The sequence below is a fragment of the Syngnathoides biaculeatus genome, chromosome 12, assembly GCF_019802595.1.
Source record: "Syngnathoides biaculeatus isolate LvHL_M chromosome 12, ASM1980259v1, whole genome shotgun sequence".
Lineage (NCBI taxonomy): Eukaryota > Metazoa > Chordata > Actinopteri > Syngnathiformes > Syngnathidae > Syngnathoides > Syngnathoides biaculeatus.
The window spans coordinates 11,792,738-11,805,177 of NC_084651.1; the positions used below are offsets into that span (position 1 = coordinate 11,792,738).

The window sequence follows — 12,440 nt, forward strand, 5'->3', positions numbered from 1 at the left end:
AAAAAGTCCAAATATCAGTGCTTGGTACAATGTACCACACACACTCTTTCAAGAGTTCCTTCAAGAAATTGTCTTATTTAAATGAAAAACATGTTCATCTGTGGTTAAAAATTGCAGAAAGAGCTCCAAAAGTCCTAATTTCAATTTACTGCTGGTCGTCCATCAGTCAAGTATGTGTGCCTTAAACTTTATTACACACATTTCAACACCAATGTGGTGCCAAAACCCATTGCTAATGAAGTTATTTTATGCACAGATGTGTTGATGTGTGGTTTAACATAACAGAACACCCAAAAAGGTCCAAAGTGCAGCACAATGCTGGTCCAGATGATATGCCTTAAACCTGCTGTGCATTCAGACAAAATATCTAAATATTGAAAAAGCAACTTACTTTAGGCAGTCAAACATTCAAATCCCCAAAGTCCAAACTCCCATTTTAATGCCAGTCCTCTCTTATGTGTCATAACCGTGTCTGAAATGTGTGTATCGTGCCTTAAACGTTGTGCACACAGACTCAGCAAGTACTCCAATAAAATAAAATCTTAAGGCACCAATGCTTTCCTCTATGGTTTAAAATATTAGAATGAACTAAAACGTCTCATTCATCAGTCATTCATGCAAATATTCAATCAGAAATGAGACATTAACTTCAGGTTGTGTGCATTTAAGGACAATACAGTACTCCTGAGAGACTGCATTAGGGATTTGAAAAAAAAAAAAAAAAAAAGACTTAAGGCAGGCCCATGGGCAAAAAGTGGCCTCTCATTAGTGGAGCGTGTTCTTAAAATGGCTCGCCAGTAATGGTAGATTGTGATTTCTTGTGAATTTTGCAGAGGTGATCATTTTAAAATGTAAGCACATGAAAAGATGTATAAAAATAAAATGTTGCATATTGGACAGTTTCACGTTGAATAATTGTTGATAAATATTGAGGAAATCAATAACGTGATCAGTGTCTTTAAATAGATGTAAAGTTATTTTTCTAATAAATGTTACGACTCTATTACATGACAGTATATTATAAGAATATTTTCAAAGATGAAAAATAATTAATAGGAGAGCTCTGGAGACAAGGTTAAACGTGTTACTGTGGTCCTCTCTTATATTTCTAATTCATTATACATTGCCAAAAAGACATAAAATCAGTACAATTTCGTGTTTGGCAGTAATCCATGAATACTTGACCAACTGGGGTGCACATTTTTTCCCCCAAGTTACTGAACTATGCAAGGATGAGTGGATGGGTACTGAAAAGGGGCTACATTAAAATCTTGCTAGCAGTTTGCAAACTGGATGCTGTAACTTTAATGCAAAGAATAACTAAGAATAACATGTAAATCAGAACCCAAGAAGTAGCTGTCAGTTCCAAAAAGATTACTGACCCCTGATCTTTTGTTTATAATGAAAGAATCAACCGTAAAGTGAAAAATGCATTTCCTGAATCATCAGTTTTTCATGTGAATAGTTGTAGAAATGTGCATTTAAAAAAAAAAGATCCAAATCCAAACTTAATCTCAATGCCTGTCCTCATCTAAATGTTAGTATTCATATATTTACATGCAGTGTCAGAGAAATATGCCTTGAACTTTATGTTGCATATATTTGAACGCAGTGAATGTACATAATGTGTGTTCCTTAATCCAGGCACTTTGACAGAATATAAAAAGTCAAATTTTTTCTTAACTTTTGCACATTTACTCCAACTGATGTATTCAACGACTTTGTGTGCCTGCATCCATTGCGTAAAATGGAGTCAGGAGTCAAAAAGTCCCAACTCAAGATCAGTGCCTGATCTTCCCCACATACATTCACACAGTTTCAGAAATATGCATCCTAATGTGCGTTACACATGATGCTTAAACATTTGAAACCCATTGCTCCCAAGAAAACCTTGAAAATAGAGATTTCTTGAAAGCACGTGAGTTTCTTAATGGTCATTTTGCTGTTTATTCTCCCATATGTGGTCAATGTCACTGTCGCTGTGTAGCTGTACTTTTGCATCAAACTTTGCACACACAAACACATCACCAGACTCTTTCAAACACCTTCATTTGTGACGATTAATGAGAAAAACTTCAGCATCATCAATGAACTACTTATGCAACTAGTCCCAATTCACTTGTGCCTTAAACTTACTTTGTGTTGCATGCATTTGAAGGCAACGCTCCTGCAAGAGCGCCATTGTGACACATTCAGCTAGTGAAAGCACGAAAAGTCCAATGTTCTCCTCTTCATGCACATATCCAGCCTAACTCTGCTTGATAAGTTTAGGTCTCACCTTGCAGAGGTGACTCCTCTCTTCAAATTCGACAACCATCCGCCTGCCGAGTGTCTTCCCAGCTGCACATGCACCGTAGAAATCCCTCAACCCGGATTAAACCGCGCCAAAATCACTTTTATTTTTGTTGTTGTTGTTGTTCCTGGGCAGTCCTCTTCCTATGTGCAACACGCGCACAATGAAGTCCTCTCTTGTTGCGCTGTATTGTAACGCGTGTCCTCTAGTGGCTCCTATCTGCCGTGTGCCGCCGCCGAGGCAAGAAGCGCAGCGTCGTCGTGGACATGATGCTCCGCTTGAACGCGCGCTCCGTCGCCTGACCGGGAAGATATCCCAGCTCTTGAAAGACTGGGGGTGGGGGGGGGGGAGAGACGAGGAGGGGAGAAACGATGATGATGATGATGTGCGCAGCCTTGACTGGGATGAATGAAAAGACTAAGAGCCCTCAACTGGCGTGCAAGATGCGCGCGCACGCATTTTGGATGCAGGAGCTCCCACAGTGAGTGGGTTAGTGCACCCACACTGATATTAGACGGATTACATAAAATGATCACAAAGCGTGGACCGCGTGACTCATAGTAGTTGTGAACCCCCCACCCCCACCCCATATCAACTTTATACACTATGACCGTAGGTCAAAGAGTCATGATACAACATGATTAATGCCACTCTTGAATATTTGCCTCAAACACTGCCCTATGTTTAGACTAGTCACATGGTTTTATAACATTAATAAGTTTCTATTCAATCGGTCCCCAACCTTGTTTGTGGCGCGAGCTGGTTATGGGGAAAGCAATATTTCGACGTGCCATCTTAGAAACAAAAGAAAAACAAATGATTTACAATACTCCTCATCGATAGGCTGAATGTAGTGGTTGTAATTAGTGGGGGTCATGTGCTTGTTTGTCTTCAACATGCCAGCCCCATCTTGGGGTAATGGGAGACCATGACGCAATATGTTGACATATCATTTTACTAACGCATTTCTAATTTGTAGGCAACGGATGGACGCCTAGAGTTGTGCGCGCTTTGACAGTTTTGAACTTTTTGAAGTTTCTCATTTATGAACTTGCTGCTCGCCACATTAAGCAGTAAGATGATATTGTGCGTTAAAGGCACATTTTTATGTCTTAGTTGTAGGCTCTTTTTCATGTGTGTTTCTCCTTTTGAAAGACGTTTTCTAATTTGTAGGGGTTTTTTCCCCCTCAAAATGTAGCTAGTATTTGGGCTCACTTATTTATCATTTATTTTTATTACATATATATATATATATACCTTTATTATTTATTACTTACTCACTTATTAAACGAACGGTCTGTCACACATACAGAGACAAAGGATGCACTTAATTCCAAAGTCAAAGTTCTTTTATTAATATGAAAATTAGTACAAGCCTAAGGCACAAGGTAGTGGGTGCTCATCATACAGGGAACATCCATCCATCCATTTTCTGAGCCATTTATCCTCACAAGGGTCGCAGGAATGCTGGAACCTGTCCCAGCTACTTATTACATATTATTGGTATACAATTAATTCTCTGGAGTGCATGCTCAACCATCAATGGGAACTTTAATTGTGGGAATAAAACCCGTAACGTCTTCTTTAAATGATTCCAACTAGCATGGTTGCTGTCACCTGCCCACTTAATCGAAAGTAATACAAACAAGTCTAGACCTCAGAAAGTTACCGATGCTTATCTAAAGAGCGACGGGTGTACTGGCATTCTGAAGCATTTCATGGTTTCTACAGCAGCTGTTCGTTGCATCATCAGAAGTCTTTGGAGAGAAAAATGATCAGAGATTCTGACAAGAACAGATTCATGTCAACAAAGTTGATTGTTGCTGTACCGGGTTCCTCTGGACTTGACGTTTCACCCAAGACCGTTTTGAGGGCTCGACATAGTGATGTACTTCCTGGTCAGGGTCAAAGAGAGAAAACAGTGCTTTCACATCAGCACATGAAAGCTTTGCGTGTAATCTACTGAGCATCCCGATGCCTTCCTATGTTGCAGTACAACTTAAATTTCTTGTTCAGTGGTTATCTTGACACTTTTTCTTAGCCATCCCTCGTACTTTTTTTTTTTTTTTTTTGTGGTTGCATCATTAAAAAATACATACTGGGATAAATCTTACATGATTTGCTGACATCATACAAGATGATGGCCCGATTCCCATGTCTTGTTTTACTTTTGAGGCATCTTTTTCACAGGCGTTTTGGCTTGACTCGGTTTTGGAGGTTCTGCAACATGTGATCTGGTAGTTCTTCCACTAGAAATAAAGCTGAGCAGGATTTGCAAGCACATGACATTATGATCCAGAAGTTTTATGAGCCTTCATCAACACGGTTAAGAGTCCATGGGGAGTCAGTGGTGGCTTCATTTGACCAATTGGGCAAATCCAAACTGCTGAGATCAACCCCTTATTGGAAGAGGAAAGCATTTAAGAGAAAGCCGAATTTACTCACAGTAACAGGACATTACTCTGCCGGCAGAAATCCCAGACTGACTCGTGAATAGAGCCACCGCTAACAATAACCACTCCTAGACTGAATGTAGAGTGTAAGAATGAAATTGTTAAGCCCCCACCTGTTTTTTATGCACATTTCTTGTCCGATTATCCCAAAATGTACTTAAAAGCCCACATTTCCTCCCAAGTTTATGCATGTATGTTCATTAGTGTGGAAAATGGACGCCCATTACACCCTTTCAGAGGCTTTTTTATGGCGGCCCTCAGTGGCACTTCATGGCTCAGACAATGCACTCTGGCAAACATTAGCACACCATCACAGACACACGAGGAAGCCGATACCCACAAACCCACAGACACAATGCACACAGACGAGATGAAAGGGACAATTTATCAAACCACCAGCTCGGGCATGCCCGAGGTTGTATAGTGCCAGTGCCGGTCTACTGAAAGGGGGCAGGAAGTGTGCGTGTGCGTGTGTGTGTGTGTGTGTGTGTGTGTGTGTGCGTGCTTGCAAATTGTATGGCTCTTCATTTTTCTCCTTGCTGAAGTCAGTCCTCCAAACATAGTATTGCACTGTTGCCTGTGGCCACCTCTCCCCAAAGTAAGAGCCATTCAGCTGACGTAGCTGGGTGACAAAGGCTTTTGTATTTCATTTATTTCGTTTTTCAAGTGATTGTCAGATGTTTCGGCCCATTTTGTGCAGATGTGTGTTTGGCCCCAGAGAGAGAGAACAGGAGGTAGAGTCAGCGTTGTGGTTCGCCTCTTGCTTTTTCCTCATTAAAGTGCAAGACCCGTTTTTGTTCTGCAGGGCTTTGCAGCGTTTACAAGCCCAAACGACGGTACTTGTAGTGAGATGCATGAGAGAACTACTGAGGAAGCTTGTTCGAGATGAGCAAAAGACTAGTAGCGCGTGACATTATATTGTTTGTTTTAAACCACGAAGGAGTGTTGTACAAGCCTGTGATCACTGCATGTCATGTATATTTCATAGAGACACTCAAGCAACCGCAGGAAGATAGATTCTACTTTATTTTAGTGCGTCTGTCATAACTCTTGCGGTCTTCGTCATATAAAAGCAAAATTATTCATGTGTCCATTTTCTGTGGCGGTTGTTTTTCTCGGAAGGTGAGCTGGAGTCTATCACTGTAGACTTTGGGGGGGAGTGTGTTACACCTTGTATTGGTTGCCAGTCAATCACAGTGCTGGAAATATTAGAATACTGTAGTATAAAAAATATATGTATTCCAACATTACAATAATGCTCGCTCCAGTGGAATTAACCCCAATGCCAATGATAGCTTGAGTGAAATCGAAGGGCCATTTGTTAAAGAACCAAAAAAAAAAGAAACTTTAAAAAGAAACTAAGAGGCATTTGTGGTAGTTTTCACGGAAAAGGAGGTTTAAAGGGGTTATCGTACATTTTCAAACAGCTTGCAAGATCTAGGTCTACCTTAAACCAATGCATCTCCTTCTATCTCTGATCAAAGAACCGCGCCCACCCCACTAAACCTGAAAAAAAAAAGACATGCGTTTTGCTCGCCTGGTTGCTTCAAAGTGCGCCACGGATGGTTGTGAATGGGTCAACGGCCCGCTGGAATTGGCTTCGGGGAAAGGGACCACCATGTTCCTGTTGTCTGGCCGTCTCAATGTACACCTCTCTCAGAGTACTGCCAAACATGAAATATAACCGGTTTGATGATTTATTTTTTGGAATCTGCACTCCATTAAAAATTTAAAAGCGTTATATCGACTTACCTGATGCCCCCGTGAGAACAGGTGTTTTCAGTGGCATGCGAAGGGGTGGTGGACGTTGTAGTGCCCCAGGGCATCCAAACAGGTCAATGGCTGGCCTCTGAAACAGTTTCCTGGGCAAGCGTTGCAAAAAAGGTGACTTAACACTGATCCCCTCATTGGGTTGATGGTCAGTATCTGAGATGGGGAAAAAACTTACACCCTCCCCGTTGATGATCGGTGGTTAGGAAAACATACACAACCCTCCCAGTGATGACCATTTTTCGTGGTTTGAAAACTTTCATATAGTACATTACATTTATAGGTCACTGATGGTGTAGTGGTACACACGCCTGACTTTGGTGCGGGCAGCGTGGGATCAATTCCCTCTCAATGATGGTATTGATACTTGCCCTGTGACTGGCGAACAGCTCACGGTGTACCCTGCCTCTTGCCTGTTGATAGCTGGTTTGGCTCCAGAACTCCTACAACCCTTGTGAGGATAAGTGGAAAAGAAGATGGATTGGTAAATGGATGGACATTACATATATTACCTTTTGATAACAGTTGCCAACAATGCAAACACTCAGATAAGTAAGAATTTTGCTTTTCAAAATGAAATTCAGTGGGGATTGTCTTTATGGTAATTGATCAAATGACACATTTACTAACTATATAGATGGAGGAGTTGATCACACCTCCTCTTTAAGGTACAGTAATGCAGAGGATCGAGAATTTATGCCTTCAACTATTGCTTGTCTGTCCCCATGTGTTACTCCACTGTTTGTGTTCAAATATCTTTTGCTTCAAGCGTTATAATGCCACGCCGCAAATTCTATTCATTTGCCTGTCTATGGCATTTTGCAATGTTTGCACAGCGCTAAGATTACTTTTCTAAGGCAAAAATACTCAGCATATAAAAGTTTCTTTCAGCTTGTCCCTTTTGGGGTCGCCACAGCGTGTCATCTCAGATGAACGCATATATATTTTTGGCACAATTTTTACGCCGGATGTCCTTCTTGACGCAACCCTTCTCAGGGAGTGGAGGCCTCAGTGGGATACGAACCCACAACCCCTGGTTTACCAAATCAGTGTTCTAACCACTGAGCTACGGGGCCTCCAAACAAAATATGTAAAATACACAGTGTATAATTTTCTTTACTTTATGTTTCGGTTGAAGGGTCATTTTTAATTGTGAGTGGCATGAAACAGCTTGACCTTGCTTTTTAAATAAATGTTCACTTATAATGTTGTAAATTGTGATGAGTTGAGTTTCGTGCCAACATAGAAGCCGTATCGCAGATTTTCGCTTGCGAGTTTAAAAAAAATGGCTAAACAGTAGCTCTTGTCTCGAAAAACTCTAAGTCATGTCATCCTATCTCCAGGGACCACTGTGTATATTTTTATTCTTTATGTATAAATTGCAAATGTGCAGGGGAAATTACTATAAAGCAATGGTGGCAATCTGCTACGGTAGACTTAAGGATACACTTAATCATAAATATAACAGAATGCCTCCTAATAAGTACAAAACACACCCCTTAAATGCAATTTTTAGAAATATATTTCTGTTCTCATCGGCCATGAAAAGACAACACTGGTGGGAGCACGGCTCCATTGCGCATGAAACAGGGCGGAAAAGTAAAGGCGCACGGAAACACACTCTTCAAGGGTAAAAGCAAATCAGCAGAGATTAAAGTGATACAGCAGATATTCACTCGCAGCCATCCGCAAACTATCTGGCCGAGGTAATGTTTATATTTAGACACCGGTATTAGTGTGTTTATGCGAAGCGACATTTTAAAAGGTATCCATTTTAATGGCCCTGGCTTCAGTTCTGGGCATCTGTTGGGCTTTGGCATCTGAATGTTAGGAGGGGGCACGATTTGGTTCCTGCCGAAAGATCCAAGGTCTGCAAGGCGGCCTTCAGCCACCGCCCGCTATATGTAGTGGGACAAAAAAGGCAAGCCCCAAGAAAAATAGCTCCAATGTATTTACCACAAGTCAGATGAATAATTAACTCCTCTCAGGCACACACATGCACACACATAAAAGTGCTTCTAAGTGATTGTGTGGTAATCATGCCACAAATATAAACAAGACCTCTTGATAAGGTGTTATGTATATATATATATAATATATATATATATATATATATATATATATGATATAGTTTATAATATTACATACCACCCAGCTACAACATTATTATATTGTCTCACATGAGATCGCATACAAATACTTTACCTCTAATGATGATAATCCTCTGTCTTGATTGGCAGTGTCAGAGAGATATTAGGGTATTTTTTTTCCTTACTGTTAAATGGCCTGGTGCATTTATTTACTCGAGTACCAGATATCTACTGGGATTTTTTTTAATGTAATTACTGAATGATGAAGTTTTTAAAAAGTCACAACTATTAGAATAAATATGACATACATAGTTAAATGATGTTTGTGGTTGTTGCACATTGAGGAAATGCTCTGTAAAACTCTCTGCACTGCACTTGAAGCTCCACTGTAAACGTCAGCTTTCCAGATGCCACGTCTGGCTGCTCTGTTTTCTGTGAAGATTTCTTCATGATGCGTCGAGGCATCAGTCAAACAAATGGTAATTATAGCCACTTTTTTTTTCCGTTACCTGAATGAATCTATTGCATTTGTGGTGCTAGGTTTATTTATTCAGTGATTCGTTGAGACACAGCATCTCTTGGAGTAACCCCCCCCCCAAGTAATTTGATGTGTATATTTTGTTTGTAATCTGCAGTGATGTCTAACTACACTGAGATCTATTTCTCTTATTTTAGCTATTTTGTCAATTTTGCACTGCACCAAATGACGATACAGCAGATTTAAACACAGTATTAAGCTTTGTGTTGACAATCAAAGTCATGTGCTGCGACTGATTTAAATACATTTGCTCTTCATGTACATTTGTTACAAAGGAAATATACTGTACATTCTGATGTTGTTTTGCATACACTACTTCACTCATTGTTTTGTTTCGATGCATGGATCCTACAGTTTTGCTGTGGTGGAGGTCAGGGCTGACTTTTTAGTTGACTACAAGTGAATGAAAGTTCTCACGGTTGTTTGTTTCTTTTGTCACACGGTGACGTTGAACTGACGTCTGCAGCACCGACCAAATGTGACTCAGGGTGATGATGCAGACAGGTCTGGATCTGTCACACTCTTCAAACGCCATGCCTGCCACTTCATGTGTGCATCCGCATTGATAGTGAGGGACCAACAACACCTGCACGACGTGAATATGCATGACAGTCTGGCTGACGGCGGTTTAGAAGGTGCTGGATTCAATGTTTATCTATCTCACACCAAGTAGGGAAGCATGTGATTCATTCGGTGCGGCATTTCAAAGGGTTTTATTTTTAATCTGAACTATTTATTTATTTATGTATTCGGCTCTCTCCCTGTACATTTGTTGCTACTGCCACCTGGATGAAAAATTGGCACATTGCAGTTCCAGTGACTACTGTATGGAAGAGTAGTATTTTAAAAATATTTACAGGTATACGTACAGTATAGCTTTCTTGAGACTCTGTTTTAGCAACATGACAGTTGCAAAATATCAGAAAACTCTCAACATGTGTAACCACAGTAAAATAAAACAAATACAATTAAATATCAAATGAAATGCAAAACAATGTGGAATATTAAATCAAATTATAAACTCACGACTGATTTTTTGAAATGTAGTATTCTGTCATTTTCTTGTACAAGTGTACCTAATTTTGCTAGCAATTATGTTCATAATCTGTTGCAACCAAACACTAACTTTCATAAAAAAAGAAAAATGATTTATTAGTTTTATTAGATAATTTTATTCAATCTCTATTTTAATAATTGTTCCATTTTAGTAATCCATATCTAATTGATGCTTCACACAATCTATTTTAACATTTAAAATAATACACATCAAAACTTTTTGACATTTAGTTTTATCATTTGAATCTCATTGAATCGTTGTAAACATATTATAATTCCTTTATGAATACATCATTATATCCAAAGTACATACCCAGCTAAGTTAATAATAACCCAAAAATTGCAACAGGCATATACTGATATAAAGATTGTAATTAAAGTAGGTAATGACTTTTTGATTGGGTTGGAAGCCCATAGGAGCAAGTGTAAGTCAGCTCTGAAAACATGTTAAGTTTTTAATTTTGCATGATGTAAACAAAAGATCCACCATCCTAAAAACAAAAAACGTTGAAAGGCTGAAAAAAAAATATATATATATATATATATATATATATATACACACACACACACACTATTTGAATTCACAAACTCCCCTTCTAATATTTTTTCTCAAGTGCATGACACAATCCATGTGAATGTAAGTTGCATAAACTCATTGACTACGTAATGTAAATCTATTTCTCACTGTCTTCTGCTGCTGAAAGCATTTGGAGGCACAAGGTGGCAGTAGACGCTGTCTGTAGTCCAATGTCTGATTCAGCAAAGAAGCAGCCGGAGGGAGCCTAATAAAAAAAAAAAAAAGGGGGGGGGGCTAAGTTGAAACATCAGCAAGTCTTTATGATGCGCAATCAGTTGAGTGCTTCCATTTAAACTACATTAATTAAAGATATGGCGACCAAAGATGGCACACTGGAGTTTCCCTTTCGGAAATCATTTGGAGTTTTGATTTACACCATCTTTTCCCCCCGGTCGCCCATAATTGCATCCATTACTTGCAAATGACTCAGTCCTCGTTACGGGCGTCCGCCTGAAATCGAGATACTTCACACTGACTTGTGTATGCAATCTGATCTTGTTTGTCAGGATGGTGGAACAATTTGGGGAAGGTCTCTAAGGGCCGTACCAATTGTATGAAAAAAAATCTATCATCCAATGATCAGACACATTTATTATTTTGTATTGAGTTTTTGTGGGTAGACGTTTTTCCTTTGAGGGTTTTAAAATAGCATGGCGGGCCAGAAAAAGGCTCTCACTGTCTGTATTAGGCCCACCCCTGCTTTAAGGTCTAATGGAATCCGTACAATGTCTTTGTATTTTGTGGAGAAAAAAAAAACATCTTATAGGAAATAAAATATGAGTCGTAGATTCCATATTATTGCGGTAATATTTTTCTAGATTTTAAACAAAACATAAATTAACACCAAGAGGTGGTAAACATCCTCAGAACTGGCAATGTTATAAGTGACATTTTAGTCACATATGTCCACAAAATGTAAAAAACAAATGTATGTTTTATGGGGCGGCATTGGTGGATCATCTGGAAAGCGTTGGCCTCATAGTTCTGAGGTTGCCGGTTCAATCCCAGACCCGCCTGTGTGGAGTTTGCATCTTCTCCCCGTTCCTGCGTCAGTTTTCTCCGGCCACTCCGGTTTCCTCCCACATACTAAAAACATGCAACATTAATCGGACACTCTAAATTGCCCCTAGGTGTGATTGTGAGTGTGCCTGTTTGTCTCTATGTGCCCTGGATTGGCTGGCAACCAGTTCAGGGTGTACCCCGCCTCCTGCCCGTTGACAGCTGGGATAGGCTCCAGCACTTGCGCGCCCCTTGTGAGAATAAGTGGCTAAGAAAATGGATCTATGTATGTATGTATGTATGTTTTATGCAATCCTAGTGAGGATAAGCAGTTTGGAAAGTGGTTGTGGATGGATAAATTAATGTACCTATGAGAACAACACAGACGAACAAGCATACACCCCAAACTTCACATATTCACGCCCTCTACCACCAGGTGTCCCAATACTTTTGTTCATGTCTCCATAAAATGTCACTAAACACAAATATTGTGGGCAGCCTATAAAATTGTGTGATCAACACAAAAATCTGAACGTAATCCATTACCGTGCACATTTCTTTAGAATCTCGATTAAAAAAAAAACTTAAAAAAAAAAAAAAATGAAATCATCTACTGAAGGAAGAAATTGACAAAGAGGAAACTCTGAGCTCAGCCGGCGTGGAC

General features: G+C 39.7%; 1 protein-coding gene across 1 annotated transcript in view; it reads right to left on the reverse strand.

Moving 5' to 3' along the window:
- Positions 1–2,575, reverse strand: part of zgc:171482 (zinc finger protein) — a 73,399-nt gene extending 70,824 nt beyond the window's left edge. Inside the window, exon 1 of the mRNA XM_061837987.1 lies at positions 2,279–2,575. Coding sequence (XP_061693971.1) covers positions 2,279–2,317 — 39 coding nt within the window. The 5' untranslated portion in view covers positions 2,318–2,575. The remainder of the gene's footprint in view (positions 1–2,278) is intronic.
- Positions 2,576–12,440: the final 9,865 nt, after the last annotated feature.